The sequence below is a fragment of the Scyliorhinus torazame genome, chromosome 6 (assembly GCF_047496885.1).
Source record: "Scyliorhinus torazame isolate Kashiwa2021f chromosome 6, sScyTor2.1, whole genome shotgun sequence".
Taxonomy (NCBI): Eukaryota; Metazoa; Chordata; class Chondrichthyes; order Carcharhiniformes; family Scyliorhinidae; genus Scyliorhinus; species Scyliorhinus torazame.
In genome coordinates, this window is record NC_092712.1 from 223,688,606 (window position 1) to 223,715,631 (window position 27,026).

The 27,026-nt window shown below is 44.5% G+C and overlaps 1 protein-coding gene across 1 annotated transcript in view; it reads right to left on the reverse strand.

Annotated features, from left to right (window-relative positions):
- Positions 1 to 8,513: 8,513 nt before the first annotated feature.
- The window catches only part of LOC140425316 (apoptosis regulator Bcl-2-like), a 187,725-nt gene continuing 169,212 nt past the window's right edge, over positions 8,514 to 27,026 (reverse strand). The window contains exon 2 of the mRNA XM_072509471.1: positions 8,514 to 16,063. Coding sequence (XP_072365572.1) covers positions 15,929 to 16,063 — 135 coding nt within the window. The 3' untranslated portion in view covers positions 8,514 to 15,928. The remainder of the gene's footprint in view (positions 16,064 to 27,026) is intronic.

The following is a 27,026-nucleotide window of genomic DNA, read 5'->3' on the forward strand; positions in this document are numbered from 1 at the left end:
TCTACCTGAAGTAGACATGGCGCAGTCCTTCAAGCATCGTGCCAACATTTCAGTGCCTAGAGCGGCACAGTGGTTAGCACTGCTGCCTCACAGTGCCAGGGACCCAGGTTCAATTCCAGCCTTGGTTGACTGTGTGAAGTTTGCACGTTCTCCCTGTGTCAGCGTGGGTTTCCTGCGGGTGCTCCAGTTTCCTTCCACAGTCTAAAGATGTGCAGGTTAGGTGGATTGGTCGTGCTAAACTGCACCTCAATGTCCAAAGATGTGGTGAGGTGGATTGGCCATGATCAATGCTGGGGATTATGGGGATAGGGTGGGGGAATGGGTCTCTGTAGAGTTCTCTTTTGGAGGGTGGGTGCAGTCTCGATGGACCAAATGGCCTCCTTCTGCAGTGTAGGGATTCTGTGGCAGCCTTCAGGACGCAGGAACAGCACTGCAAACAACAATGCACTCATGGCAGAATGCCTGGAACATTGCAAGGGGCTTCAAGGAGGACAATCATTGGTCTTGCTTGACCACCTGAGGAAAGATCTGAATCATGACTGTGACATCTCTCCATAGAACATTTCTCATGCATAATTAATGTTTTTCCCTCATCCTCAGAATGATTCCACAAGAAGAAATTATTCTTTAGGAGGTTGTAATCTGTTATTCTCAACCATGGATGCAAGCCTACGAGTCAGGTCAACTTAGTGTGCACCTAGAGAGTTTCATTAGCAACAAAATTGGAACTACAGATTAGGTTCCAAAGCCGAGTTCCAAAGAAGTCATGTTGAACTCAAAACATTAACTGTTTGTCTCTCCATAGATGCTGCCAGACCTCTGGCACTTTTTCTGTTCTACATGAATAGGTGGTAGAGGGGAAGTTTCTTCAATGAATGGAGTACAGCAACTTGCAGTTCACAATTTCCATGAGGTTGTGTGTATGAGTGCTGGCAATAATTCTGTGGCCTTTCAAAAAAATCAAGTGTACATAAATGCAATGGCCTTATTCTGCTGTAGGATTTCCAATGTGAAAAATGGTGATGTTGACAAATGGTGCATCAGGGAGCATGTAATGTGTGCACTACAGGTTGAGAGATGTTGCCGAATTCTCATTTGAAGACATGACTGCTTGGACTCTGGTGAATATATGCGATTGTTGGTTGGTGAAAGCAACCTAGTTTCAGGCCTCTCCCACTCCCTATAATAAATTAGAGGACTATCCAGATTTGCTTTTTTAATTAAAAGTCATGTTGCCAACAATCTGGGATAAGAATCTCGAAGCTTAAATAGCCAAAACAAAAATGATTACAAGCCCCAGAGTTCAAAGTCCAATTTCACATATACTTTAAATTGAAATAAAGCTGGATCCCTTCTAAACATCAACTTCACATAATTTCAAACCAAGTCTCACCTTGATCACTCATTTTATACAGGTGAAACATGTGCACAACACATTCCCAGCTAAAACATGGTGTACTATATCCAAACTAATCGCTTGCATATTTTCATTTATTTTGTTTCAGCCAAAAGATCATGATGACCCACAATGGCTGGACATCAATTTCCAGGCCTCAATCATGCATTCCATTCTGACGTTACTTGCCATGGCAACCGGGAAATTGATCCTTTCATTTACTTAAACTAAACACATGACATGCCACATAGTGATTCAGCTTCAGGCGAGCGGATTTGGGTTAAATTTTCACATTTCACATTCACAAAACCAATGTACAGGGCACGTTCATCAGCAGGCTGCAGTACAACCACTGACACTCGGCTTTGTTGAAATCAGTATCCAACAAAACATTCCAGAATTCTTGGGCATGCCACTCATTTGATCTGTTCCTTCCTTGTGTCCATGTCCAGAAGAGTCAACAGTGCAAAAGTCAATTTGCACAGTAGTCAGAACCTGAGCACATTTGGGCTCGCATGTGGATAACATAGAACAGTACAGCACAGAACAGGCCCTTCGGCCCACGATGTTGTGCCGACCATTTATCTTAATCTATGATCAACCTAATGTATACCCCTTCAAACATAGAACATACAGTGCAGAAGGAGGCCATTTGGCCCATCGAGTCTGCACCGACCCACTTAAGCCCTCACCTCCACCCTATCCCCGTAATCCAATAACCCCTCCTAACCTTTTTGGTCACTAAGGGCAATTTATCACGGCCAATCCACCTATCCTGCACATGTTTGGGACACCGGAGCACCCGGAGGAAACCCATGGAGACACGGGGAGAACGTGCAGACTCCGCACAGACAGTGACCCAGCAGGGAATCAAACCTGGGACCCTGGCACTGTGAAGCGACAGTGCTATCCACTTGTGCTACCGTGCTGCCCAATTTACTGCTTTCCACGTGCCTGTCCAAGAGTCGCTTAAATGTCCCTAATGACTCTGACTCCACCACCTCTGCTGGCAGTGCATTCCACGCACCCACCACTCTGTGTAAAGAACCTACCTCTGACATCTCCCCTATATCTTACTCCAATCACCTTAAAATTACGTCCCCTCGTGACAGCCATTTCCACCCTGGGGAAAAGTCTCTGGCTATCCACTCTATCCATGCTTCTCATCATCTTGTACACCTCTATCAAATCACCTCTCTTCCTTCTTCTCACCAGTGAGAAAAGCCCTAGCTCCCTCAACCTTTCTTCTTAAGAGATGCCTTTCAGTCCAGGTAGCATCCTGGTAAATCTCCTCTGCACCCACTCCAAAGCATCCACATCCTGCCTATAATGAGGCGACCAGAACTGGGCACAATATTCCAAGTGTGGTCTAACCAGAGTTTTACAAAGCTGCAGAAAAACCTTGCGGCTCTTAAACTCAATCCCCTGTTAATGAAATCCAACACACCATACGCCTTCTTAACAACCCTATCAACCTGGGTGGCAACTTTGAGGGATCTTTGTATGCGGACCCCAAGATCCCTCTGTTCCTCCACACTTCCAAGAATCCTGCCTTTAACCCTGTATTCAGCATTCAAACTCGACCTTCCAAAATGAATTACTTCACATTTATCTAGGTTGAAGGCATCTGCCACTTCTCAGCCCAGCTCTGCATCCTGTCAATGTTGTAACCTGCAACAGCCCTCGCCACTATTGACAACTCCACCAACCTTTGTGTCATCGGCAAACTTACTAACCCACCCTTCCACTTCTTCATCCTCATCCAAGTCATTTATAAAATCCACAAAGAGCAGAATAAATCCCTGCGGGACACCACTGGTCACCGACCTACAGGCAGAATACTTTCCATCCACTACCACTCGCTGTCTTCTTTCGGCCAACCAATCCTGACAGCCAAATTTCCCTGTATCCCATGCCCCCTAACTTTCTGAATGAGCCTACCATGGGAACCTTATCAAATGTCTTACTGAAATCCATATACACCAAATCCACTGCCCAAACTTCAGCAATGTGTCTCGTCGATTCCTCAAAGAATTCAATGAGGCTTGTGAGGCATGAACTACCCCTCACAAAGCCATGCTGACCATCTTTAATCAAACTATGTTTTTCTAAATAATCATAAATCCTATCTCTCAGAATCCTTTCCAATATTTTGCTCACCAGATGCAAGACTGACTGGTCTGCATTTCCCTAGGATTTCCCCATTCCCTTTCTTGAACAGGGGAACAACATTCACTTCCCTCCAATCATCCGCTACTACTCGAGTGGAGAGTGAGGACACAAAGATCATAGTCAACGGCGCAGCAATCTTCTCCCTCGCTTCCCGTAGTAACCTTGGGTATATCCCATCAGGCCCAGAGGACTTATTAATCCTGATGCTTTTCAAAATTTCCAGCACATGCTCCTTCTTAATATCAACTGTTCAAGTCTATTAATCTGGTTCACACATGAGCAACAAGGTCCTCTCTCTAGCGAGTACTGAAGCAAAATATTCCTTTAGGGCCTCTCCTATCTCCTCAGACTCTCGACACAAGTTCCCGCCACTATCCCAGATCGGCCCTATTCTCACTCTGATCATCCTTTTATTTCTCACACAAGTGTAGAACGCCTTGGGGTTTTCCCTAATCCTTCCCGTCAGGGCTTTTTCATGCCCCCTTCTAGCTCTCCCAAGTCCATTTTGGAGTTCCTTCCTGGCTACATTGTCACCCAATCCGTGCCAGATGCTTGCTTCCTCAAGCTTCCTTCTTCCTCGTGACTAGAAGCTCCACTTCTCTTGTCATCCAAGGCTCCTTCACCTTACCATTCCTTCCTCGTCTCAGTGGGCCCAAACTATCCAGCACTCACAGCAAGTGCTCTTTAAACAATCCCCACATTACTGTTGTGCATTTCCCCAATAACTGTTCCCACTTTATGTTCCTCAGCTCCTGTCTAATAGCAGTATGATTTCCCCTCCCCCAATTAAATACTTTCCCATACTGTCTGTTCCTATCCCTCTCCATGACTATGGTAAAGGTCAAGGAGTTGTGGTCACTGTCATCGAAATGCTCTCCCACCAAGACATCAGACACCTGGCCTGGTTCGTTTCCAAGCACCAAATCCAATATGGCCTCCCCCCTAGTCGGCCTATCTACATATTGAGTCAGGAATCCTTCCTGTACACACCTGCCAAAATCTGCTCCATCCAAACCATTTGTATTAAGGAGGTTCCAGTCAATATTAGGGAAGTTGAAGTCACCCATGACAACAATTCTGTTACTTCTGCACCTTTCCAAGATCTGCCGCCCAATCTGTTCCTCCATCTTTCTGCTGCTATTAGGGGGTCTATAGAAAACTCCCAATAAAGTGACTGCTCCTTTCTTGTTTCTGACTTCCACCCATACTGACTCAGTAGAGAAACCCTCCTTGACTACCTCCTTTTCTGCAGCTGTGATGCACTCGCTAATTAACAGCGCCACTTCCCCTCCTCTTTTACCTCCCTCACTATTCTTTTTTTTTTTTAAAAGCAATTTTAATGAGGTATTTTTGGCATTACAAACAGCAACAGTATAAAAACAATGTACAAAGAAGAATAAACATAGTGAAAACACCGACTCCCATCTCTCCAGGACCCGCCTATTTAACCCCCTATTCTACCCAACCCTAGCCCCCCACCCCCCGCTGACGATTAATTCTCCGCGAAGAAGTCAATGAATGGCTGCCACCTCCGGGCGAACCCTAATGAAGACCGTCTCAAGGCGAACTTAATCTTCTCTCGGCCGAGGAAGCTCACCATGTTGGTTAACCAGGTCTCCGACATCGGGGGCTTTGAGTCCCTCCAAGCTAATAATATACATCTCCGGGCTACCAGGGAAGCAAAAGCCAGAACATCTGCCTCTTTCTCCTCCTGGACTCCCAGATCTTTCGACACCCCAAAAATCGCCACCTCTGGATTCATTGTCACCCTTTTTTTCCAATACTCTGGACATGACATCCGCAAACCCCTGCCAATATCCCCTAAGTTTTGGACATGCCCAGAACATGTGGACATGGTTCGTTGGTCCTCCCGCACATTTTACATACCTGTCCTCTATTCCAAAGAATCTACTCATCCGGGCCACTGTCGTGTGGGCCCGATGGTCCACCTTGAATTGGATCAAGCTGAGCCTTGCGCATGTAGTAGTCGCATTGACTCTGCTCAACGCGTCCGCCCATAAGCCATCCTCCATCCCACCTCCAAGCTCCTCCTCTCCTCCCAATTACGCCTCAGCTCCTCGGTCTGCGTCACCTTAAGTTCTTTGTAAGTTCCTTGTAAATGCCCGAGACACTCCCCTCTCTCGCCCATCCCCTAGACACTACCCTATAATGGATGCCCCTTAGTGGGCGGGAAGAATGATACCTGCCTGCGCAGGAAGTCCCGCACCTGCAAATATCTGAATTTGTTCCCTCTTGCCAACCCGAACCTCTCCTCCAGCACCCTCAAGCTAGGGAAGCTCCCTTCCAGGAACAGGTCCCCCATCCTCTCAATTCCCGCCCTTCGCCATACTCGAAACCCCCCATCCAAGCTCCCTGGAGCAAACCGGTGGTTGTCACATATTGAGGATCAAACCGATGCTCCCACTGCTCCAACGTACCTCCTCCACTGACCCCAGGTCCTCAAGGCCGCCACCACCACGGGGCTGGTGGAGTATCTCACCGGCGGGAACGGCAGATGTGCCGTTAGCAGCGCCCCCAAGCTGGTGCCCCTACATGAAGCTGCCTCCATCTGCTCCCGACCCTGCCCCCACCACCCATTTCCTAATCATAGCAATGTTGGCCGCCCGGTAGTAATTACTGAAATTTGGCAGGACAAGCCCCCCCATCCCCCGATTCCTCTCGAGCATCACCTTCTTCACATTTTCTCATCCCCATTCTCCTTTAGAAACCATATTTTCTTTTAAAATTATATTAGACTTTCTTTAACAAACACTATTAAATTTGAGACTTTTCTTGACCTTAACATATGGAGGAAATAGGAAAAACATATTTTTTGCTACCTTCCATGCTAGATCAACATCAGATTTGAGCTGCCAGTGGGGAGGTCTGCCATTACCACGACAGATTCACTTTTTTTTTTGCTGCATTTTTAAATCATTTGACTGCAGGTGATTGCTATCAACTGGTATGTTTCAAACTTACACATTGAATCTGGTTTAAACTCATTTGGGTTATTCAATCTAAAACTTGCAATAAACCTAGCAGAACATGGGTAGCACGGTGGTTAGCACAGTTGCTTCACAGCTCCAGGATCCCAGGTTCGATTCCCGGCTGGGTCACTGCCTGTGCAGAGTCTGCAAGTTCTCCCCGTGTCTGCGTGTGTTTCCCCCGGGTGCTCCGGTTTCCTCCGACAGTCCAAAGATGTGCAGGGTAGGTGGATTGGCCATGCTAAATTGCCCTTTGTGTCCAAAAAAAAAGGTTAGGTGGGTTTACTGGGAGAGGTTGGAGGTGTTGGGCTTAAATGGGGTGCTCTTTCCAAGGGCCGCTGCAGACTCGATGGGCCGAATGGCCTCCTTCTGCACTGTAAATTATATGAACATGAGCCTGTTACACAGGTACAGGAAGAGTAAAAGATTGGTGAAGACAAATGTAGGTACCTTACAGTGAGAAAGAGGGGAATGTATAATAGGGGACAAAGAAATGGCTGAGCAACTAAACAAATACTTTGGTTCTGGCTTCACAAATGAGGACACAAATCAGATACCAGAAATATTGGGAATGCAGGGTTTAGTCAGAGGGAAGAACTGAAGGAGTTAAATTAGTAGAGAAATGGTTCTGGGGAAATTGATGGGATTGAAGGTCGATAAATCCCCAAGGCCTGATAATCTACACCTCAGAGTACTTAAGGAAGTGGCTCTAGAAATAGTGGATACGTTGCTGGTCATCTTCCAGGATTCTACAGATGTTCTCCCAGTGTCTGTATGGGTTTCCTCCGGGTACTCCGGTTTCCTCCCATAGTCCAAAGATGTGGTTAGGTGGATTGACCATGCTAAATAAATTGCCTCTTAGTGTTCAAAGATGTGCCGGTTAGGTAAGCTTATGGGGTAGAGTGGGGAAGTGGGCCGAGGTTAGGTGCTCTTTTGGAAGGTGGGTGCAAACTCATTGGGCCGAATGTCCTCCTTCTGCATTGGAGGGATTCTATGGAACTACAGAACATTTGAGAAATGCATTGTGGAAATTGATATTTGCCTGTTCTATGAGTAATTTGGAACTTTTAACATCAATTTGCTGGAGACTGGTGTTTATAATGATACATTACTTACGAGAAGGCCAAATGGTATCATCCACTAAGCAACTCTGGCTTCAGGCACATTTCAGCATTTTATTTTATATAGTTGCAGGGCACTCACCTAGGCTTTTTAAGACACTTCAATCATTAAAGGATGTCCTAGAATCTGAAAATCGGGTTGCTTTCAAAAAGGGTGACGAAGCTAGTTTTCCATTAAAGTTAATGGAATTGATCCGGAGCAAATTTCAACATTACTTATCCTGTAAACAGCAACAAACATGGAGCCGATTTGAGCATTTCCAATTCATTGTGTTTTATCCCAGAGGTGAGATACAAGTGAACTGTTGAAAGTTCTGTATCATGTTCTGTCTCAGCTTCCAGGAAAAAAAGCTCAAAAATAGTACTGTGGACTTGTGAAAAAAGATGGGAGAAATGTGGACCTTTTATTGTGAGTGACCTTACAGAGATGTATTAGATAGTAAATAATGCCGAAAATATGAATCTAGAGAATTCAAAGTAATCATGAAAATAGGATGTGGTCAGATTCAAATGACTAAATAATACATTTAAGACCAATATTGAGGATGCATGATGGCGGGAGCAGGGAATTGAAAAATCTTTCTGGATAATTGAAATATTAATCATAGAAGGATCACAGATAGAGGCCATTCAGCCCATTGGGCCTGTGCCAAGTATCTGAAATAGCTGTCAAATTATTCCCATTCTTGCTCTTTATTTATAGCCCTTCATTTATTTCCCCCCAAGAATGCTTGAATAGCATTCTATTAGGATCCCGAATGAGAACTCAACTATTTGCAATTTGTAAAACTGAGGAAACGTGACTGCACCACAGGAGTGAATACACTGACCAACATGTACCTTTTATGTTAAAACAAACTTTAATTTAAACACAGAATTAACCACATTAACAACAAAGAAATAGCTTTACAGTTAACAGTTCTTAAATCAAAGAAGGAACTCTCATTTACTTCCTAAATCTACCACTAATTATTCAAATTAAGCAAACCAATATAGTTCAAATACCACTTATAAATAAAGTTATCAGGTTTTACTTGCTTTTCGCTGTGTAGAGACCTTTGAGAGAAACTTTCAGGAGCAAACTGGAAGACACTTGTCAGATTAAAATCCTGTGACAAACTGAAAACTACAGACAGACCTGGCTCCTCCCCTTAATTACAACATCTGCAGCCAAAGCATAAGGCATTCTTCTGTTTCCCCACAAGATGTCCCATGACCGTGGTGCTCATCAGGTCCAAACTCAATATCCCTCAGTTTATGTACACCCCAGGGACCTCCAAACCAAAACAGCATTCCATTAGCCAGCTATCTGTAAACAAGTTAATGCTTCTCAAGTCTACAGCAGAACCCTCCCCCTGCAAAATCAAGGATTAGCTCACTTTGTTTCAACACCTTAATCACAGTTTCAGAAGACATACTGGCCGAATGCATCATAAACCCATCTTTTGAATAACATCACTGCAAAATATAACAATTTCTTACATTCATCACAGTTCCTCATTTGTATCATAGACATGAAACAATGAATGATTTGTAACAAAAATATTGGGTAGGGTCAGCTTTCCACTCTACATTTAAAAAAAAAAAATCAGTGCCAAAAATACCCAGTACAACAGAGAGCAGAGTAATCATTACTCACCACCTGGCTTCGAAAGGTAGCAAACAGGTACTGCCATCTTTTCTTGCTCCCCCCCCCCCCCCCACCTCATCATATTTATTTGAATTACCATAATATCCTGAGGCCTTCACCACCCACACCCACTACCCCAATCAGACTGAATGACCGCATGCTCTAAGAATTCAAGGAAATTTAGCTTAGCTTCATTAAAAAGTTAACAAGCAACATAAACAACAATTTGATTTTATTCCATGCAACGACTACACTAATAAAGTGAATAGAATCTGCAGTGGCATATTTTTAATGGCTATTACAAAATAAATGAAGTATATATTTAAAATAATTATAAGTATTTTTGTTGACAAACTTAATTTTTAGAAGCATTTTCTGCAACAATATCACGTTTCAAACCTTGCAACAGAATTGCTGAAATATTGACACTTTTTATACTACATTTCAAAGAAACGTATATAGGTCTTATGTAGCTTATATAGGAAGTCTAGACTATTCAAAGGCCAGGTGCCTTATAGTTCTTCTTTTCTGTTAGTTATCATAAAACAAAGGCCATTTACAATGAGCTGCCATTTACTATCTAATACGCCCTTTATCCCAAACTTTGTCCTGAAATGCGACAGTCCCAATATCTATGAAGATTTTCAAATGTAATTGAATAGATAGGAAATGGCATACCTATCTAACACAATGCAAGATCTTACATTGCTATTTGAAAATGGCCACTAAAATTGTTAAGTGAATATCTGTGCTAGGGTTATCCTTGCTAGACACTCTGGACTGCAGCCACCACGAGTGCCTAAGAGAACTTTTTTCTAATATATATGTACAAAACATATTCACCTTAATATTTCACACTTTGTATTATGTATACAAATTTACTTCTGATAGTAAACATTTTGGTACATTTTCAATCATTTGAACAGTAAGTTATATAGGAACAGTAATTTTTTTAGATGCAGGAAAGAATATAGTTTGCTACAGGAAAGGTTGGGCTGCATCTCTGACAATGTCACATCAATGTCCTTCCTATAAATCAGTTTTGCAAGTATAAAGCACACACAAATGATGATGAATTTCAACAAATCGCAACAATATTTTGAACTAAACAGCAGCTCAATAAAAAAAAGTGTTTTGTGGATTTAATTGGAAATGCTGATCTAATCTGGAGGTTGAGGTCACTCCAATTTTAGCCTGTGTTAAGACTTCTTTGGAAGGGCCAATAACATTTATCTGAAGGGCATCACATTTATCTGAATTTTATGTCACCTCCAGTAGGCAGGGGCATAAACTCTGGTGTGGATAGGCCATGCCTGTCACCTACCCACATCTGCTGGAATTTTATGAGCAGCCGAATGACCCAAGGGTCTCCTTCCATTGCTGCTGGTATTTTACCAATGCTGGGACGAGCCAACTCCATGTAGTGTGCATGCTCCTGAGGGAGGGGCTTCAGTTCCGGCACTGTGCCCAACAGAGGCTCTCAAAGTGCTATTCACCACATGCCCATGGTTCCTCCCAATCCTGCCACCCCATCACTGGCCTCCCAGTCGTGGTCTATCATCCCCTTTCCTGGGGTCTGCCTGACTGGCCCCAGTGAAACCTCCTCACCTAAGTTGCAGCCCAGTTTCCATGCTATTCTTCGTGGTGCCGTTGGGACTTGAATGTTCCCAGCCATCTGATTAGCTGGTATCTCTGAGGCAGGACATCCTCCAGGATGGAGACAGAAACTTTCACCTGAGCCATTTAACAACCTGATGGTTGTAAAGTCAAATCACAGCTTCCTGGCCCTGCAGAGGTGAGCTTGCCTCTGGTATTTCAGCCAGGGGGCAGGGTCACAGCCTTCATGAAAAATTCCAGCCAATAATTCAAGAAAAGAGTACACCTAGCAGAAAACAATGGCTCACTCAACTTTTGAGTAACTCCTGAAAAATCAAAGTTCCATCCAACATCCAAGTACACCATTCTACAATGTGTATTAAAACACTTCACCAGCTGAAAAGTCTAACAACTACCGACATGAATTATTTGTGGTTAAAAACAAACAAAAAAAACCCCATTGGTTGAATTAACATACAATTTATATACAGACCATTTACATACAAAGTGACTTGTAGAGTACCAAAAAGGTAATTTTTGTGTATGAGCATGAATAAATGAAAAACATTTCCAATATATCAATAGCCAACAAGGAAAATCCTTAACGAGCATTCAAGGATTCCGAGTTAGCTTTACAAAAACATTAAAATCTTCCGCAATCCTCATCTTACACTTGTGATGTCATTTTCATTACAAAAAATGGTTGTCATCATGACACAGTCAACCGTATAAAATATTTAAACGTGCAATAAAAACTCAGAGCCCATCAGATTTTGATTCTTCGTACCTGGGATCATGATATAATCAATTCTATAGCTATCTATATTCCACGTACAAACAATGGATTCTCCCATTCAGCATTACACCCATCTGTTATTGATGTGGCTACGTTCCAATGACCATTGCGCATATAGAGAGATTTTGGAAACATTGGGCTGGATTCTTCCGCCCCACCCGCCGCAAGATCAACAACGGGCGAGATGCGGACAATGGAGAAGTCCATTGACCTCAGGCGGGATTCTCTGGTCGCTTGGCGGACGGGGCCAGAGAACCCGCCCATTGAAATTGAAGTTGTATATTGCTTCATAAAAACATGAATGAATTTGTGAGCAGCAATTACAAATCACATATAGCATCTTTAATGCTCAATCTGGCAGATAAAAGAATGTATTCAGTTAGAACTTATCATGTTTAAAAAAGGAAACATTCTTCACCTTGTATTCTCTTTCAGCTCAATATTACCTTGAGACAAACAAGCATAAGAATGCTTGAATCGGCTTACTAAAACAAGATTATCAAAAAAAAGTAGTCAACTCAAGGTAACCCATCGAACCTTTTTGTTTTGGTTATCTAACAACTGTTACCGAATTCCCCATGATAACCAGCACATACCTAATGAGAGATAAAAAAAATAAACATACGACCCTAGATTTTTTGAAAAAGCCAGGTGCTTTAGGTGAACCTAAACCGATTAAAGCCCAATCTGTCAGAAAAAGACGACTCTTCCTCCAGTTACCATGCCCTAAGAGGGCATTAGTGCCATGGGCTTGCTTTATGCTTGGCAAAGTACTGCAGCAGTTTGTGGTTTCCTTTTGGAGTACGGCTGACCAGGAGACCCGTGTTCTAACCACTAGCCCATGAAGCATCTTGGAAGACCTTACAGGCTGATAATCAACCAATTTGGCCACATGATGAAGACATCTTCAGTGGCTATCAAATTGTGAAGTGGAGCTTCTGGCCCAGAGGTAGGGACGCAACCACTGCACCACAAAATTTCCCCAGAAAAAAGACTATTCATTATATAAAATGTGCATATCAATGGAACTTCAAAGAAAATTTCGGAATCCCTTATCCAATTACCAACACTACACTGTCTCGGTATTGATGGAATATGGTGGGGGAATTAACAAAACATTAAGGTTAGATCCAATGAGGTAAGAGTCTCCTTACAATACCTGTTGGAAGTACATTTGATTGAGAATCCTTGGCTTTAAAAAAAATATCCAGCAATAATTTTCCACATGGTACTCACACACCTTAAAAAAAAAAAAATGTACTGGATGGAGTGGACTAGATCAAAGGAATCTTAGGAGAGGGACAAATACTTGCAAATAAGCAATAAATTAGGACTTCTCAATTTTATCCAAAATGGTAAACCTGCAAAAATGTTGTCAGTTGATTGTGGTCACTGTTGAATTCTGGTTTGATAAAAATTATTGATAACAATTGGAGATAACATTTTTTAATTAGATAAAAAATATTACTTTCCACAAAAATATTGTATCAGTTAGCTATTATGAACTCTGTGTTTAGAATTACTGAATGCAGAATGCATACAGGCTAGCCATCACCAAAAGAGCATCAAATTCTTCATCAAAAGTAGATGAGTATTCCAGATGTTGGGAGACACTTTTTAGCAAAATTATTTTTGTGTTCTTCAGATGTCTCATGCTGTTGTTTTGTGGCACACCTAGTGGGATAATTGTGGCCAGATAATAAACTGGAAGTGGGCAGTACTAAATGGTATAGCGTAGGCTTAGCGTATGCTGCTTAACTGGTGCTGTATATTTTGTAACAAAGACTCAATAAGGTAATGGAGATATGTCGACCAAAGATCACACCCGAGCAGCCAGACTGTTTTGTACTAGGGTTAAGGAGCTAATTTGCCATTGTTGCTACTCGACATCTGGGTTGGACCATGAAGATTGGAACATTTGAAATAATAAATGTCACCTTTAATGTCCTAAATTAAAGCATATGCATACTTTGGGTTGGGCTGGATTTAAATTTTTTCAAAAGCAAGCCACCATCTTGTATATCTGGTGTCTCAACCGAGTTATTTCTTCTGCTCATTTCCCACAAGCTATTGTCCAGATTTGTAATTTTATCAAATAATTAGACCTCATCATAGTGACAAACACCACACAGCAATGAGTACAATAAAACATTATATAAAAAAAACAAGTCACAGAAAATATTACACCCAAGACATGAAAGCACAACTTCTAAAATGACAAGATAGCTTCCATCCTGCAATAGAAATAACATACTACAGTGCACTGAAGATGCACAATCACAAAAATTATACCAAGTATAATCTTCAAACATAAATGGCTTTTTTAACAACCACATAGGATGCTTAAAAAAATATTTTTTTCTAAAATGTGCTTAATTTTCTTGATAGCCTTATATCACTCACTATGAAATTACAATACTGTTAGCTTACTGATGATTTCAGTTATGCTCATTCCTTCATGGTACATTCACTTTGTCTTATGCAATGTTGGTAAGTTGAAGTTGGCCGTCATCTGCAGATGGAGCATTACTGCAAATACAGTATGCTTTTCCTTTAGCGTCTGGTAACATTATAACTATAATTTGCTTATACTTCAGAATTTTTGGTGGATGCAGTAGAAGCAAGTACTCGAGTTGGAAAGCATTTAAGCATAAGATTACGTCTTGACACTTTCGGAGCAGAAGTCACCCAAAGAAATTTCGGCATTCTGTCAGAATGGTGAACTTCACAAGTTAGCTGAAGTCAGTCTCCATGAAAGTGTCATAAAAGCAAGCACTGTCTTTAGTAGTTTGCTGGTGTGGTATTTTCTACAAGACAAAGGCACAGCGAGCCATTCCAGTATCTTTGAAGAGCGAGAATGTTCTAGACTTCGTTGGTGAAGTTTTTCGCAGAGTTTTGCAAAGTCATGTCACACAACCGGATGCATTGGGTGGAAGAAATTTCAGTTTGGAAAAATGCATGCATTTCACAGCAGTCAGAAAGTTCAAAACTGGATGCAAGCAAGCAGTATCTTATAATCTTCACACAGCTGTGATTTAAGAATCGCCCTTTGGTATTTACTCTATTTAGAACTGGTTAATTATTCTACAGCACTTAACTAATAGCAGCCTTTCTGTTGAGTAAGAATTGTAAACTTTAAATAAAAATAAAGAAAAAGTTTTAAGTTAAATTTTAGAAGAAAACGGAATGGACTTTGAGGTACATTTCGTTTCTTTTTAAGATGATCATGCCTACTACAGGAACCATAGTTAAACATCAAAAAAAATTGTGCTGAAATCTAGAAGCTCATTAAATATGTTCTTCACATTAAACCCAAAAATACTCTACAAAAATGACATATTTTGTTCAGACACTAGAGAACAATTATAAGCTTTTCGGTTTCCTTCCAAAAACTGAATTTTACCATGGTGACCTTTGGCAAGTTACTCGAGCATCATTTTTCTGTTTTTCTTCCTTAAGTGCTGGTGTATATTTGCAAAACTGATAATAGCATTTCTTTTGGAGTCCTCTTCTGTTTTAATTTTCTTCCTGAATTCTTCAGTATAGGTATCAGATGCCATTCCAATTGCAAGCGGGTCTAAATATAATCTCAGTATCAGGTTTATACCCTATACAACAATAAATCCAGTAATACCCGCTTGCTGTCCAACAACATGGTCAATAAATTTCCATATGTTCAAATCAGGATAAAGATTCCTCTTCAACCGTTCTATGAAGTCTGTACAATGTTAAGTCTAGCAGTCATGCTTAATTTCCAAGTGCATACTTCTGTTAAAAAGCCAATATAATGCATTTGTTTTAACTCGCATCGTGCTCAATTGTCAAGCACTATGTTATTACCGGAGCATAATAAGCAAGGCCAAATTCAGGGTCCCTGCCTCACACATTGATGCAGGCAAAATTCTACCCACTTGCATCACCATCTTGTATCACAATCCTTCCAATATATTATGAAATGTAGATTCCAGTCAGCTTAAGAAGTCCAACCCGCAGTGAAATGTACTTTTAGAATTTGCTTCACATTTAAATGAATAAACTCATCGCATACTCCAAAGAAATATAAACATACCTGAAAAGTTTAATGATTATAAATATAAGAATATTTCTAAGATGTCGAGGAGACGGATAATTTGATCCCATTAGATAAAACAGCTCGTCTGTAACCTGAAAGCAGCCTAAGAATTTTTTGCAAGCAGTTCTAGTTAAAAGAAAACTCTTGAATAACCATAGCTAATACTGGTGGGCTAGATAAGCAAAGGTTATACAAGCCCCCACAGCAGCGATGCCCAAGACAGTCCGAAGAGAAGGCCATGGGATGTCAAAAAGAGGTTCCACATTGTTCCCGTATAGGTCCACAAAGGCATCCTGTAAAAAAAAAAGGAAATAAATGAAAATTAATGAAGAAACCTTTTCAGGTAAATAAAAACTTAAACTAGTGTGCCCCGTTGAATGTCAATACAACTTCTTGTACAATGAGTAGAATTCAAACTACTAGAGTTCACTCGAAATTCACTCATTACATGACTTTGGAGACTGAACCTCACCTGATATAACAGGCAAAATGATAATAGTACAGTATCAAACTGGTTAAAGAAACAGAAGAAAAGTTTCTGCTGAAATTTGGAAGCTCATTAAATATGCTCTCCGCATTAAGCCACAAAAATTACATATTTCATTCAGACTCTGGAGAGTAATTCTAAGCTTTTCGGTTTACTTTCAAAAACTAAATTGTCGGCACAGTGGTCAGCACTGCTACCTCACGGCCGAGGACTTGGGTTCGATCCCGGCCCCGGGTCACTGTCTGTGTGGAGTTTGCACATTCTTCCCGTGTCTGCGTGGGTCTCGCCCCCATAACCCAAAGATGTGCAGGTCAGGTGAATTAGCCACGCTAAATTGTCCTTAATTGAAAAAAATAAAATTAATTGAGCGCTCTAAATTTTAAAAAGCCAAATTTGACAACATTAGCAAGTTACACGAACATCATTTTTGTGCATTTTTACTGTCTTTAGTGCTGGTGTGTATTTGCAAAACTGATAAAAGCTTTTCTTTTTGCAGGCTCCTTTCAGTTTTAATTTTCTTCCTGAATTGTTCAGTACTCTTCCAGTTACAAGCAGCTCTAAACATAAGCAAAATATGTTTCTACTCTATGCAAAAAGGAATTCTACAAATGCCTGCTTGCTGTTCAGTGACATGATCAATAAATTTCTGTGTTGCGGGTGCGGCGATGACCAGCTGAGTCGCACGTTTCGGCAGCTCCCTGTGAAACGGACTTTTGGGCTCTTGATAGGAGCCCCAACGGCAATTTTAACGGCTGAAAACACCGTGCGGTAAACCAGAAGGGTGTTCCCCCTGGACACGGATGGAAAAAGGAGAGGAAAGTGGCCGGATTGCAGCGGATCCTTTGGAACAACGGCAAGGAAGGCAAGCAGAAACCAAGATGGCGTCGGAAGGTGGCAGTTTCATATGGGGCCCTGAACAACAAGAGTTTTTGAAACGCTGCGTGGAGGAGATAAAAAAGGAAATGAAGAAAGAGTTGTTGGCCCCGATATTACAGGCGATTGAAGGGCTGAAAGAGGAACAAAAGACCCAGGAGCAGGAGCTTCGGGTCGTGAAGGCGAAAGCAGCAGAGAATGAAAACGACATACAGGGCCTGGTGGTGAAGTCGGAGATACAGGAGGCACACCAGAAACGATCTGTGGAGAGGTTGGAGGCACTGGAAAATAACGCAAGGAGGAACAACTTGAGGATTCTTGGCCTTCCTGAAGGTGTGGAGGGGGCGGACGTCGGGGCATATGTGAGCACGATGCTGCACTCGTTAATGGGAGTGGAGGCCCCGACGGGTCCGTTGGAGGTGGAGGGAGCATACCGAGTTATGGTGCGAGGACCGAGAGCAGGAGAAGCTCCCAGAGCCATAGTGGTGAGATTTCTCCGTTTTAAGGATAGAGAAATGGTCCTTAGATGGGCGAAGAAAACTCGGTGTAGTAAATGGGAGAACGCGGTGATCCGCGTCTATCAAGATTGGAGTGCGGAGGTGGCGAGAAGGAGGGCGAGCTTTAATCGGGCCAAAGCGGTACTTCACAAAAAAAAGATAAAGTTTGGAATGCTGCAACCGGCAAGACTGTGGGTCACATATCAAGGGAGGCACCACTACTTTGAGACGGCGGATGAAGTGTGGACTTTTATTGTAGAAGAAAAATTGGAATGATTGGACTACGAAAATGAACGTTTGGACAAAGTGGTGGGACGAGTGGGGGGGGGGGGGGGCGAAGAGGGATTGTATGATTAATCCTGCGGTATGGTAACTTTTCTTTCTCCCACAGGTGGTGATGGGGGGAGGTGGGGAGGGAGAGGAGATGGGGCGTTGGCCATGGGAGGCGGGGCCGAGGGAGAGGCGCGGGCTTGGTTCCCGCGCTATGATAATTATGGCGGGAATAGAGAAGCAGGAAGGAGGGGGCGCCGCACGGGGCGAGCCGTGATCACGGGGGGAAGCCGAGGTCAGCCAGAGTTTGCTGACTTCTGGGAGCAACATGGGGGGAGTAATTACGCTAGCGGGGGGTCTAGCGGGGGGGGGGGGGGGGGGAGGGGGAGGGGGGAATTACTGGGTTGCTGCTGCTGGGGAAAGGGGGGAGTGGGTGCGGGAAAGGATGGGCGGGGGGGCACCGTCTGGGAGAAATACAGCCGCGTGGGAACTGGGCGAGAAGCTGGAAAAAGATGATGGCTAACCGGCAAGGGGGGGGGTGGGAAGCCCCCCAACTCGGCTGATCACGTGGAACGTGAGGGGGCTTAACGGGCCGATAAAGAGGGCACGAGTACTCGCACACCTTAAGAAACTTAAAGCAGATGTGGTCATGTTACAGGAAACGCACCTGAAACTGATAGATCAGGTTAGGTTGCGCAAAGGATGGGTAGGGCAGGTGTTCCATTCGGGGCTGGATGCGAAAAACAGGGGGGTGGCTATATTAGTGGGGAAGCGGGTAATGTTCGAGGCAAAGACTATAGTGGCGGATAACGGGGGCAGATACGTGATGGTGAGTGGCAAATTACAGGGAGAGATGGTGGTGTTGGTAAACGTGTATGCCCCGAATTGGGACGATGCCAATTTTATGAGGCGAATGCTAGGACGCATCCCAGACCTAGAGACCGGAAAGCTGATAATGGGGGGAGACTTTAACACGGTGTTGGAACCAAGGCTGGATAGGTCGAAGTCCAGGACTGGTAGGAGGCCGGCAGCAGCCAAGGTGCTTAAAGATTTTATGGAGCAGATGGGAGGGGTGGACCCGTGGAGATTCAGTAGACCTAGGAGTAAGGAGTTCTCGTTTTTCTCCTATGTCCATAAAGTCTATTCACGCATAGACTTTTTTGTGTTGGGTAGGGCATTGATCCCGAGGGTGAGGGGAACGGAATATACGGCTATAGCCATTTCGGATCATGCCCCACACTGGGTAGACTTGGAGATAGGGGAGGAAACAAGAGGGCGTCCACCCTGGAGACTGGATATGGGACTAATGGCGGATGAGGGGGTGTGCTTAAGGGTGAGGGGATGCATTGAAAAGTACTTGGAACTCAATGACAATGGGGAGGTTCAGGTGGGAGTGGTCTGGGAGGCGTTGAAGGCGGTGGTTAGGGGGGAGCTGATATCAATAAGGACACATAAAGGGAAGCAGGAGAGTAAGGAACGGGAGCGGTTGTTGCAAGAACTTTTGAGGGTGGACAGACAGTATGCGGAAGCACCGGAGGAGGGACTGTATAGGGAAAGGCAAAGGCTGCATGTGGAATTTGACTTGCTGACCACAGGCACTGCAGAGGCACAATGGAGGAAGGCGCAGGGTGTACAGTATGAATATGGAGAGAAGGCGAGCAGATTGCTGGCACACCAATTGAGGAAAAGGGGAGCAGCGAGGGAAATAGGGGGGGTGAGAGACGAAGATGGAGAGACGGAGCGGGGAGCGGAGAGAGTGAATGAAGTGTTTAAGACATTTTATAAAAAATTGTATGAAGCTCAACCCCCGGATGGGAGGGAGAGAATGATGGAGTTTTTGGATCGGCTGGAAATTCCCAAGGTGGAAGAGCAGGAAAGGATGGGATTGGGAGCACAGATCACGGTAGAAGAAGTGGTGAAAGGAATTAGGAACATGCAGACGGGAAAGGCCCCGGGACCGGACGGATTCCCAGTTGAATTTTACAGAAAATATTTGGACTTGCTCGCCCCGCTACTGACGAGGACCTTCAACGAGGCAAAGGAAAGGGGACAACTGCCCCCGACTATGTCAGAAGCAACGATATCGCTTCTTTTAAAGAAGGAAAAGGATCCGCTACAATGCGGGTCCTACAGACCAATCTCCCTCCTCAATGTAGATGCCAAGGTCTTGGCCAAGGTAATGGCAATGAGAATAGAGGAATGTGTCCCGGGGGTGGTTCATGAGGACCAAACTGGGTTTGTGAAGGGGAGACAGCTGAACACGAACATACGGAGGTTGTTAGGGGTAATGATGATGGCCCCACCAGAGGGTGAAACGGAGATAGTAGTGGCGATGGATGCCGAGAAAGCATTTGATAGAGTGGAGTGGGATTATCTGTGGGAGGTGTTGAGGAGATTTGGGTTCGGAGAGGGGTATGTTAGATGGGTGCAGCTGTTGTATAGGGCCCCAGTGGCGAGTGTGGTCACGAATGGACGGGGATCGGCATATTTTCGGCTCCATAGAGGGACAAGGCAGGGATGTCCTCTGTCCCCATTACTGTTTGCACTGGCGATTGAGCCCCTGGCGATAGCGCTGAGAGGTTCCAAGGGATGGAGGGGAATACTTAGGGGAGGAGAAGAACACCGGGTATCTTTATATGCGGATGATCTGCTACTATATGTGGCGGATCCAGCGGAGGGGATGCCAGAAATAATGCGGATACTTGGGGAGTTTGGGGATTTTTCAGGGTATAAATTGAACATGGGAAAGAGTGAGCTGTTTGTGGTGCATCCAGGGGAGCAGAGTAGAGAAATAGAAGACCTACCGTTGAGGAAGGTAACAAGAGACTTTCGTTACCTGGGGATCCAGATAGCTAAGAATTGGGGCACATTGCACAGGCTAAATTTGACGCGGTTGGTGGAACAGATGGAGGAAGATTTCAAGAGATGGGACATGGTAGCATTGTCAATGGCAGGGAGGGTGCAGGCAGTTAAGATGGTGGTCCTCCCGAGATTCCTTTTTGTGTTTCAGTGTCTCCCGGTGGTGATCACGAAGGCTTTTTTCAAAAGGATAGAAAAGAGTATTATGGGTTTTGTTTGGGCCGGGAAGACTCCGAGAGTGAGGAAGGGATTCTTACAGCGTAGTAGGGATAGGGGGGGGCTGGCACTACCGAGCCTAAGTGAGTATTATTGGGCCGCTAATATTTCAATGGTGAGTAAGTGGATGGGAGAGGAGGGAGGAGCGGCGTGGAAGAGATTAGAGAGGGCGTCCTGTAGGGGGACCAGCCTGCAGGCTATGGTGACAGCCCCATTGCCGTTCTCACCAAGGAACTATACCACGAGTCCGGTGGTGGTAGCTACACTGAAGATTTGGGGACAGTGGAGACGACATAGGGGAAAGACCGGAGCACTGGGGGGGTCCCCGATAAGAAACAACCATAGGTTTGCCCCGGGGGGAATGGATGGGGGATATGGAATGTGGCAAAGAGCAGGTATAACGCAATTGAAAGATCTATTTGTGGATGGGAAGTTTGCGAGTCTGGGAGCGCTGACCGAGAAATATGGGTTGCCCCAAGGGAATGCATTCAGGTACATGCAATTGAGGGCTTTTGCGAGGCAGCAGGTGAGGGAATTCCCGCAGCTCCCGACACAAGAGGTGCAGGACAGAGTCATCTCAAAGAAATGGGTGGGGGACGGTAAGGTATCGGATATATATAGGGAAATGAGAGACGAAGGGGAGACTATGATGGACGAACTAAAAGGGAAATGGGAAGAAGAGCTAGGGGAGGAGATTGAGGAGGGGATGTGGGCAGATGCCCTAAACAGGGTAAACTCGTCGTCCTCGTGCGCCAGGCTAAGCCTGATTCAGTTTAAGGTATTACACAGGGCACATATGACTGGAACACGGCTCAGTAAATTTTTTGGGGTGGAGGATAGGTGTGCGAGGTGCTCGAGAAGCCCAGCGAATCATACCCATATGTTTTGGTCATGCCCGGCACTACAGGGGTTTTGGATGGGGGTGACAAAGGTGCTTTCGAAAGTAGTAGGAGTCCGGGTCGAACCAAGCTGGGGGTTGGCTATATTTGGGGTTGCACAAGAGCCGGGAGTGCAGGAGGCGAGAGAGGCCGATGTTTTGGCCTTTGCGTCCCTAGTAGCCCGGCGCAGAATATTGCTAATGTGGAAAGAAGCCAAGCCCCCGGGGGTGGAGACCTGGATAAATGATATGGCGGGGTTCATAAAGTTAGAGCGGATTAAGTTCGTCCTAAGGGGGTCGGCTCAAGGGTTTACTAGGCGGTGGCAACCGTTCGTCGAATATCTTGCGGAAAGATAGATAGGGGAGAACAAAGAAGGCAGCAGCAGCAGCCCAGGACTTGGGGGGTGGGGGGGGGGGGGGGGGGGTGTGGCCGTGGCCTGAGACAAGGCAGTTGCCAATTAGGGCTAGTTTTTATTTTTTGTTATTTAATATTTATTTATTTGTTGTTGTTTTCTTTTGTTCTTGTTTAAATAAAAAAGGTCATTATTATCTGTATTGTTATAATGTTGTGTAAAGGATGCACAATGTACTGTGTTGGTTGACCAAAAATTTTCAATAAAATATTATTTAAAAAAAAAAAAAAAAATTTCTGTGTTCAAGTCAGGCATAACAAAGAATTTGGAGGGGCGAATAACCCACACAAAGACTGGGAGTTCAAATCCCACTTCAGTAAATCATGCAAACAAATTCAATAAACGTGATAACATATGAAAGTTGCCCCACCTGATCTGACAAAACACGTGGGGCGGGATTCTCCGATATCGGCGCGACGTCCGCCGACTGGCGCCAAAAATGGAGCGAATCAGTCCGGCATCGCGCCGCCCCAAAGGTGCTGAATTCGCCGTATCTTGAGGGGCTGAGCCCTCACCTCGAGGGGCTAGGCCCGCGCCGGACTGATTTCCGCCCCGCCAGCTGGCGGGAAAGGCCTTTGGTGCCCCGCCAGCTGGCGCGGAAATGACTTTGCCTTGCGCGCATGCGCGGGAGCGTCAGCGGCCGCTCACGGTATCCCCGCGCATACGCAGTGGAGGGGGTCTCTTCCGCCTCCACCATAGTGGAGACCATGGCGAAGGCGGAAGGAAAAGAGTGCCCCAACGGCACAGGCCCGCCCGCGGATCGGTGGGCCCGGATCGCGGGCCAGGCCATCGTGGGGGCAGCCCCCGGGGCCAGATCGCCCTGCGATCGCCCCAGGACCCCGCCCGCGCCGCCTTGTCCCGCTGTTCAAAAGGTGGTTTCATTCTCGCCGGCGGGACAGGCATTCCAGCAGCGGGACTTTGGCCCATCGCGGGCCGGAGAATCGCCGGGGGGTCCGCCAACCGGCACGGCACAATGCCCACCCCCGCTGAATATCCGGTGCCGGAGAATTCGGCAACCGGCGGGGGCGGGATTCACGCCAGCCCCCGGCGATTCTCCGACCCGGCAGGGGGTCGGAGAATCCCGCCCATGGTTTTTCATGTTCTTTGAAGTGGCCTAGTTACAGGTTTCACAAAGCAACCACTATGTCAGACCAACCAGGAATGGACATGTATCTTCACCAATGCCACAGATATTTGTAGAATCTTTTTAAAACGCTACATTGCAGCATCTCCATTTTAACATACAGCTCCATCGTGAGGGCAGGGCCACAACATTCAAACCTCCAAAGATTTTGGCGGGTCACCAAGATCCTGTCCGGGGGTGGGTGGGGGTGTGTGGGGGGGGGGGGGGTTTAAACTCCACCCATGATATCAGCTTTTAAATGGATGAACACTTTAACATTATTCATTCAGGCAAAAGCATGATTGTATCCATCTATTCCAGCAAAAAGGAACTAAATATGGGGCCTTGTATTAATGTGCCCTTACAAGTTTGACAAATTAGTCTTTGCAAATAAATTAAACTGTGAGGACCACAAATATACTTTGCAAGAAATCACATGAAGAAAATCTTTCAAACAGTAGAGGGCATAAGGGACTATGATAATTAGCATTGCTCAGTTTAACATTCAAATCTTGTGTAATTCTATGACATGCATTTTATGATTTGCAGTTCTTAATATTTGAGGTGCATGAAGCTAGAACAGAAACCAGTAAAATCTTTCAAATAAACAACTTAATTTGTATAGACATAAAAGCAGACAGATGACAATATAATGGAAATCTAAAGGGTCACGGCAGTGTAGGATGAAAAAGAGGTAAAGCAGGGAGCACTGAACAGGTGATTCCACACTTATTATTTTACATGGTTGAAGTGGATGAAGTGCCACAGTTCCAAGGTCTTTAGAAAAAATTATTCATGCAGAAGTATGTGTAATGCGAAAGGTCAGTAACTTGCAATTTACCAGATAAAGTGGGTAGAATCACACAGCATGTAATCCACAAATCATCAGTAAAAATCTTAGAAGGCCCATTAATCCCATGTTTTTTTTTAAAAATCATAGAATGTACAGTGCAGAAGGAGGCCATTCGGCCCATCGAGTCTGCACCGGCTCTTGGAAAGAGCACCCTACCCAAGGTCAATACCTCCACCCTACCCCCACAACCCCACCCAGAACTATGGGCAATTTTGGACACCAAGGGTAATTTATCACAGCCAATCCACCTAACCTGCACATCTTTGGACTGTGGGAGGAAACCGGAGCACCCGGAGGAAACCCACGCACACACGGGGAGGACGTGCAGACTCCGCACAGACAGTGACCCAAGCCGGAATCGAACCTGGGACCCTGGAGCTGTGAAGCAATTGTGCTATCCACAATGCTAAAGTGCTGCCCAAATACATATTTGACTGACTTATTTAGTTGAAAAATTAAAGGTCCTACAGTGCTGAGGACCCGGGTTCGATCCCGGCCCCGTGTCACTGTCTGTGTGGAGTTTGCACATTCTCCCCATGTCTGCATCGGTTTCACCCCCACAACCCAAAGATGTGCAGGGTAAGTCGATTGGCCACGCAAAATTGCCCCTTAACTGGAAAAAAAAAATTATTGGTATTTTAAATTTAAAAAAAAAAGAAAAATTTAAATAACAGAATGGCATAATCCCACCTGTTTGATGGCTGTAAGAATATTGCATGAAATTAATTCACTCATCCTCAATCAGTTCCTAGCAGATACAGGCATTTATTACCTTACCCTGACTGCCCTTGAACGGAGTGATTTGCTCGGCCATTTCAGCAGGCATTTAACAATCAGCCACATTGCTATGGATCTGGAGTCACATGCAGGCCAGACCAGATAAAGACGGCAAATTTCCTCCCCAAAGGAAATTAGTGAGCCAGATGGGTTTTTAATGACAATGGTTTCATGGTCATCATTAATTCCAGATTATTATTTAATTCAAATTTCACCATGATGGATTCAAACGGAGATCCCAGAGAATGACCCTGGTTCTCTGGACTACTAGTCCTCCCAATTTAGAACTAATTGAAAATGTCAAGCCGAATTTGATTGGTACAAAGAAATAAGAAAAATGCCAATAGCTGCAGTAGAGAGTTTCCTCTATTGACGTTGGAACTGAGGCACATTGTTCAGGTCGCATAGAAGAAACTTTACATGCAACCGGTTATAGCTGACCTGAGAGTTTTGTATATAGACACTGGGGAGCTTGATTTTCCCCTTCAAGTCAGGAAACGGGAGTCAGGCCACTTCTTGGAATCATGTTCCCAACTTCTTAAAGTCAGCCCATTCACACAGAATTTTTGTTTTCCAGAGTAAGGGTCAGGCTGGAGTTGTGGCTGCCGCCTCCTGAAGCAGGCCCACGGTATCAAAGGAAGCACGCAAATGCTGAGGCTGGCAGGTTAAAAAGCCTACCTCTGTTCACAGGAACACAAACTCAGTTCTGTACATGGCTGTGAGACCACTGAGACCTCACGCCACCCACTCGTCACACCCCCTCATCTTTCCCCCCTTTCTCCCTCATGTCCCTCCATGCACTCTCCCTACCCACCCCAGACCTTCTATGCCCCCTTCAAACCCCCATGCCCCATCCAGGCCCAATCACCCAGGAACCATTATGTACAAGAGCTATATAAAATCCTGGGAAGTATTTGAAAGGCTCATGGAATTAAAATAAAATCCTCTATTCAAACTCCTGGTGAAATAAATTGTCCCTTAGAAGCTGGTAAAACTGTCAAATACAAACACAGCCAATACAGCTCCTTGGAAAAAAAAACGCTCATCTCAAATGCTCATCAATCTATCAAAATAAAGGGCTTTTCAAAACCCATTTCAAAATCCTATCATCTGCTCACAAGACTGTCAATTAAACACAACACAAATCCCCCTTCACAGCTGTGTCAACCATGCTGCTGAGCTAAATCTATTAATGGGGTTTGGGACTCAGCCGAGCATTCATAATGGGATTACATTGCACATCTGAACAAACACGTAGAGCTCGATATAATAGAGCCTTTGAAGCTGCCTAACCAGATGTCCAGCCAGCTGCTGCTCTTTTTCAAAAGCACACCAGATGACTCTTCAATTGAAGAATATGTTTAGTTTTCCCCCAAGGTTTCTCGCAGTGTCTGAACTTTAGATCAATGTAAAACCAGAGTGTAGTGCCCAGATGACCCAGATTCACCATATTGATGAATTCATAAGAGCACTGTTCCTGTACTGTATTGATCTTTGTTCTTTAGGGTTTTGGCCAAGGTTGGCCTCAAGAAGGGTACAGGCTTGGAGGGCCGAAGGGCCTGTTCCTGTGCTGTATTATTCGTTGTTCTCTGTTAATTATACCCACTGGCTGAAGCAATGCTGGCCAATTTAACGGCCACTTACCTTTTAAGAACCTTTTATCAGTGGCTGTGTTAAGAGCATATTTAACTTATCAACAGCATCTAATTATATTTCATGCGGTCAAGAGATTTTAAACTTACCTGTCAGGAGGCCCCTGACTGCAGAGCAGGCTTCCCCCAAGGTTCATAAACTGACTTACCTTGCATGGTTCGCAAATCCTTCAGGAACCCACCCACCTCAAATATAATAGCAAATTGCCTTTGCTACAGGCATTTAAATGGTGAAAGCAATGTAATTTTACTTGAATGTTGGGTGATGATATGCCACGTCTCTTGTCCTGGGGAAAATGGCATCCATCGTGAATGGCCTAGTAAATACAAATTAGTGGATTCACAGGACTGCAATTTGG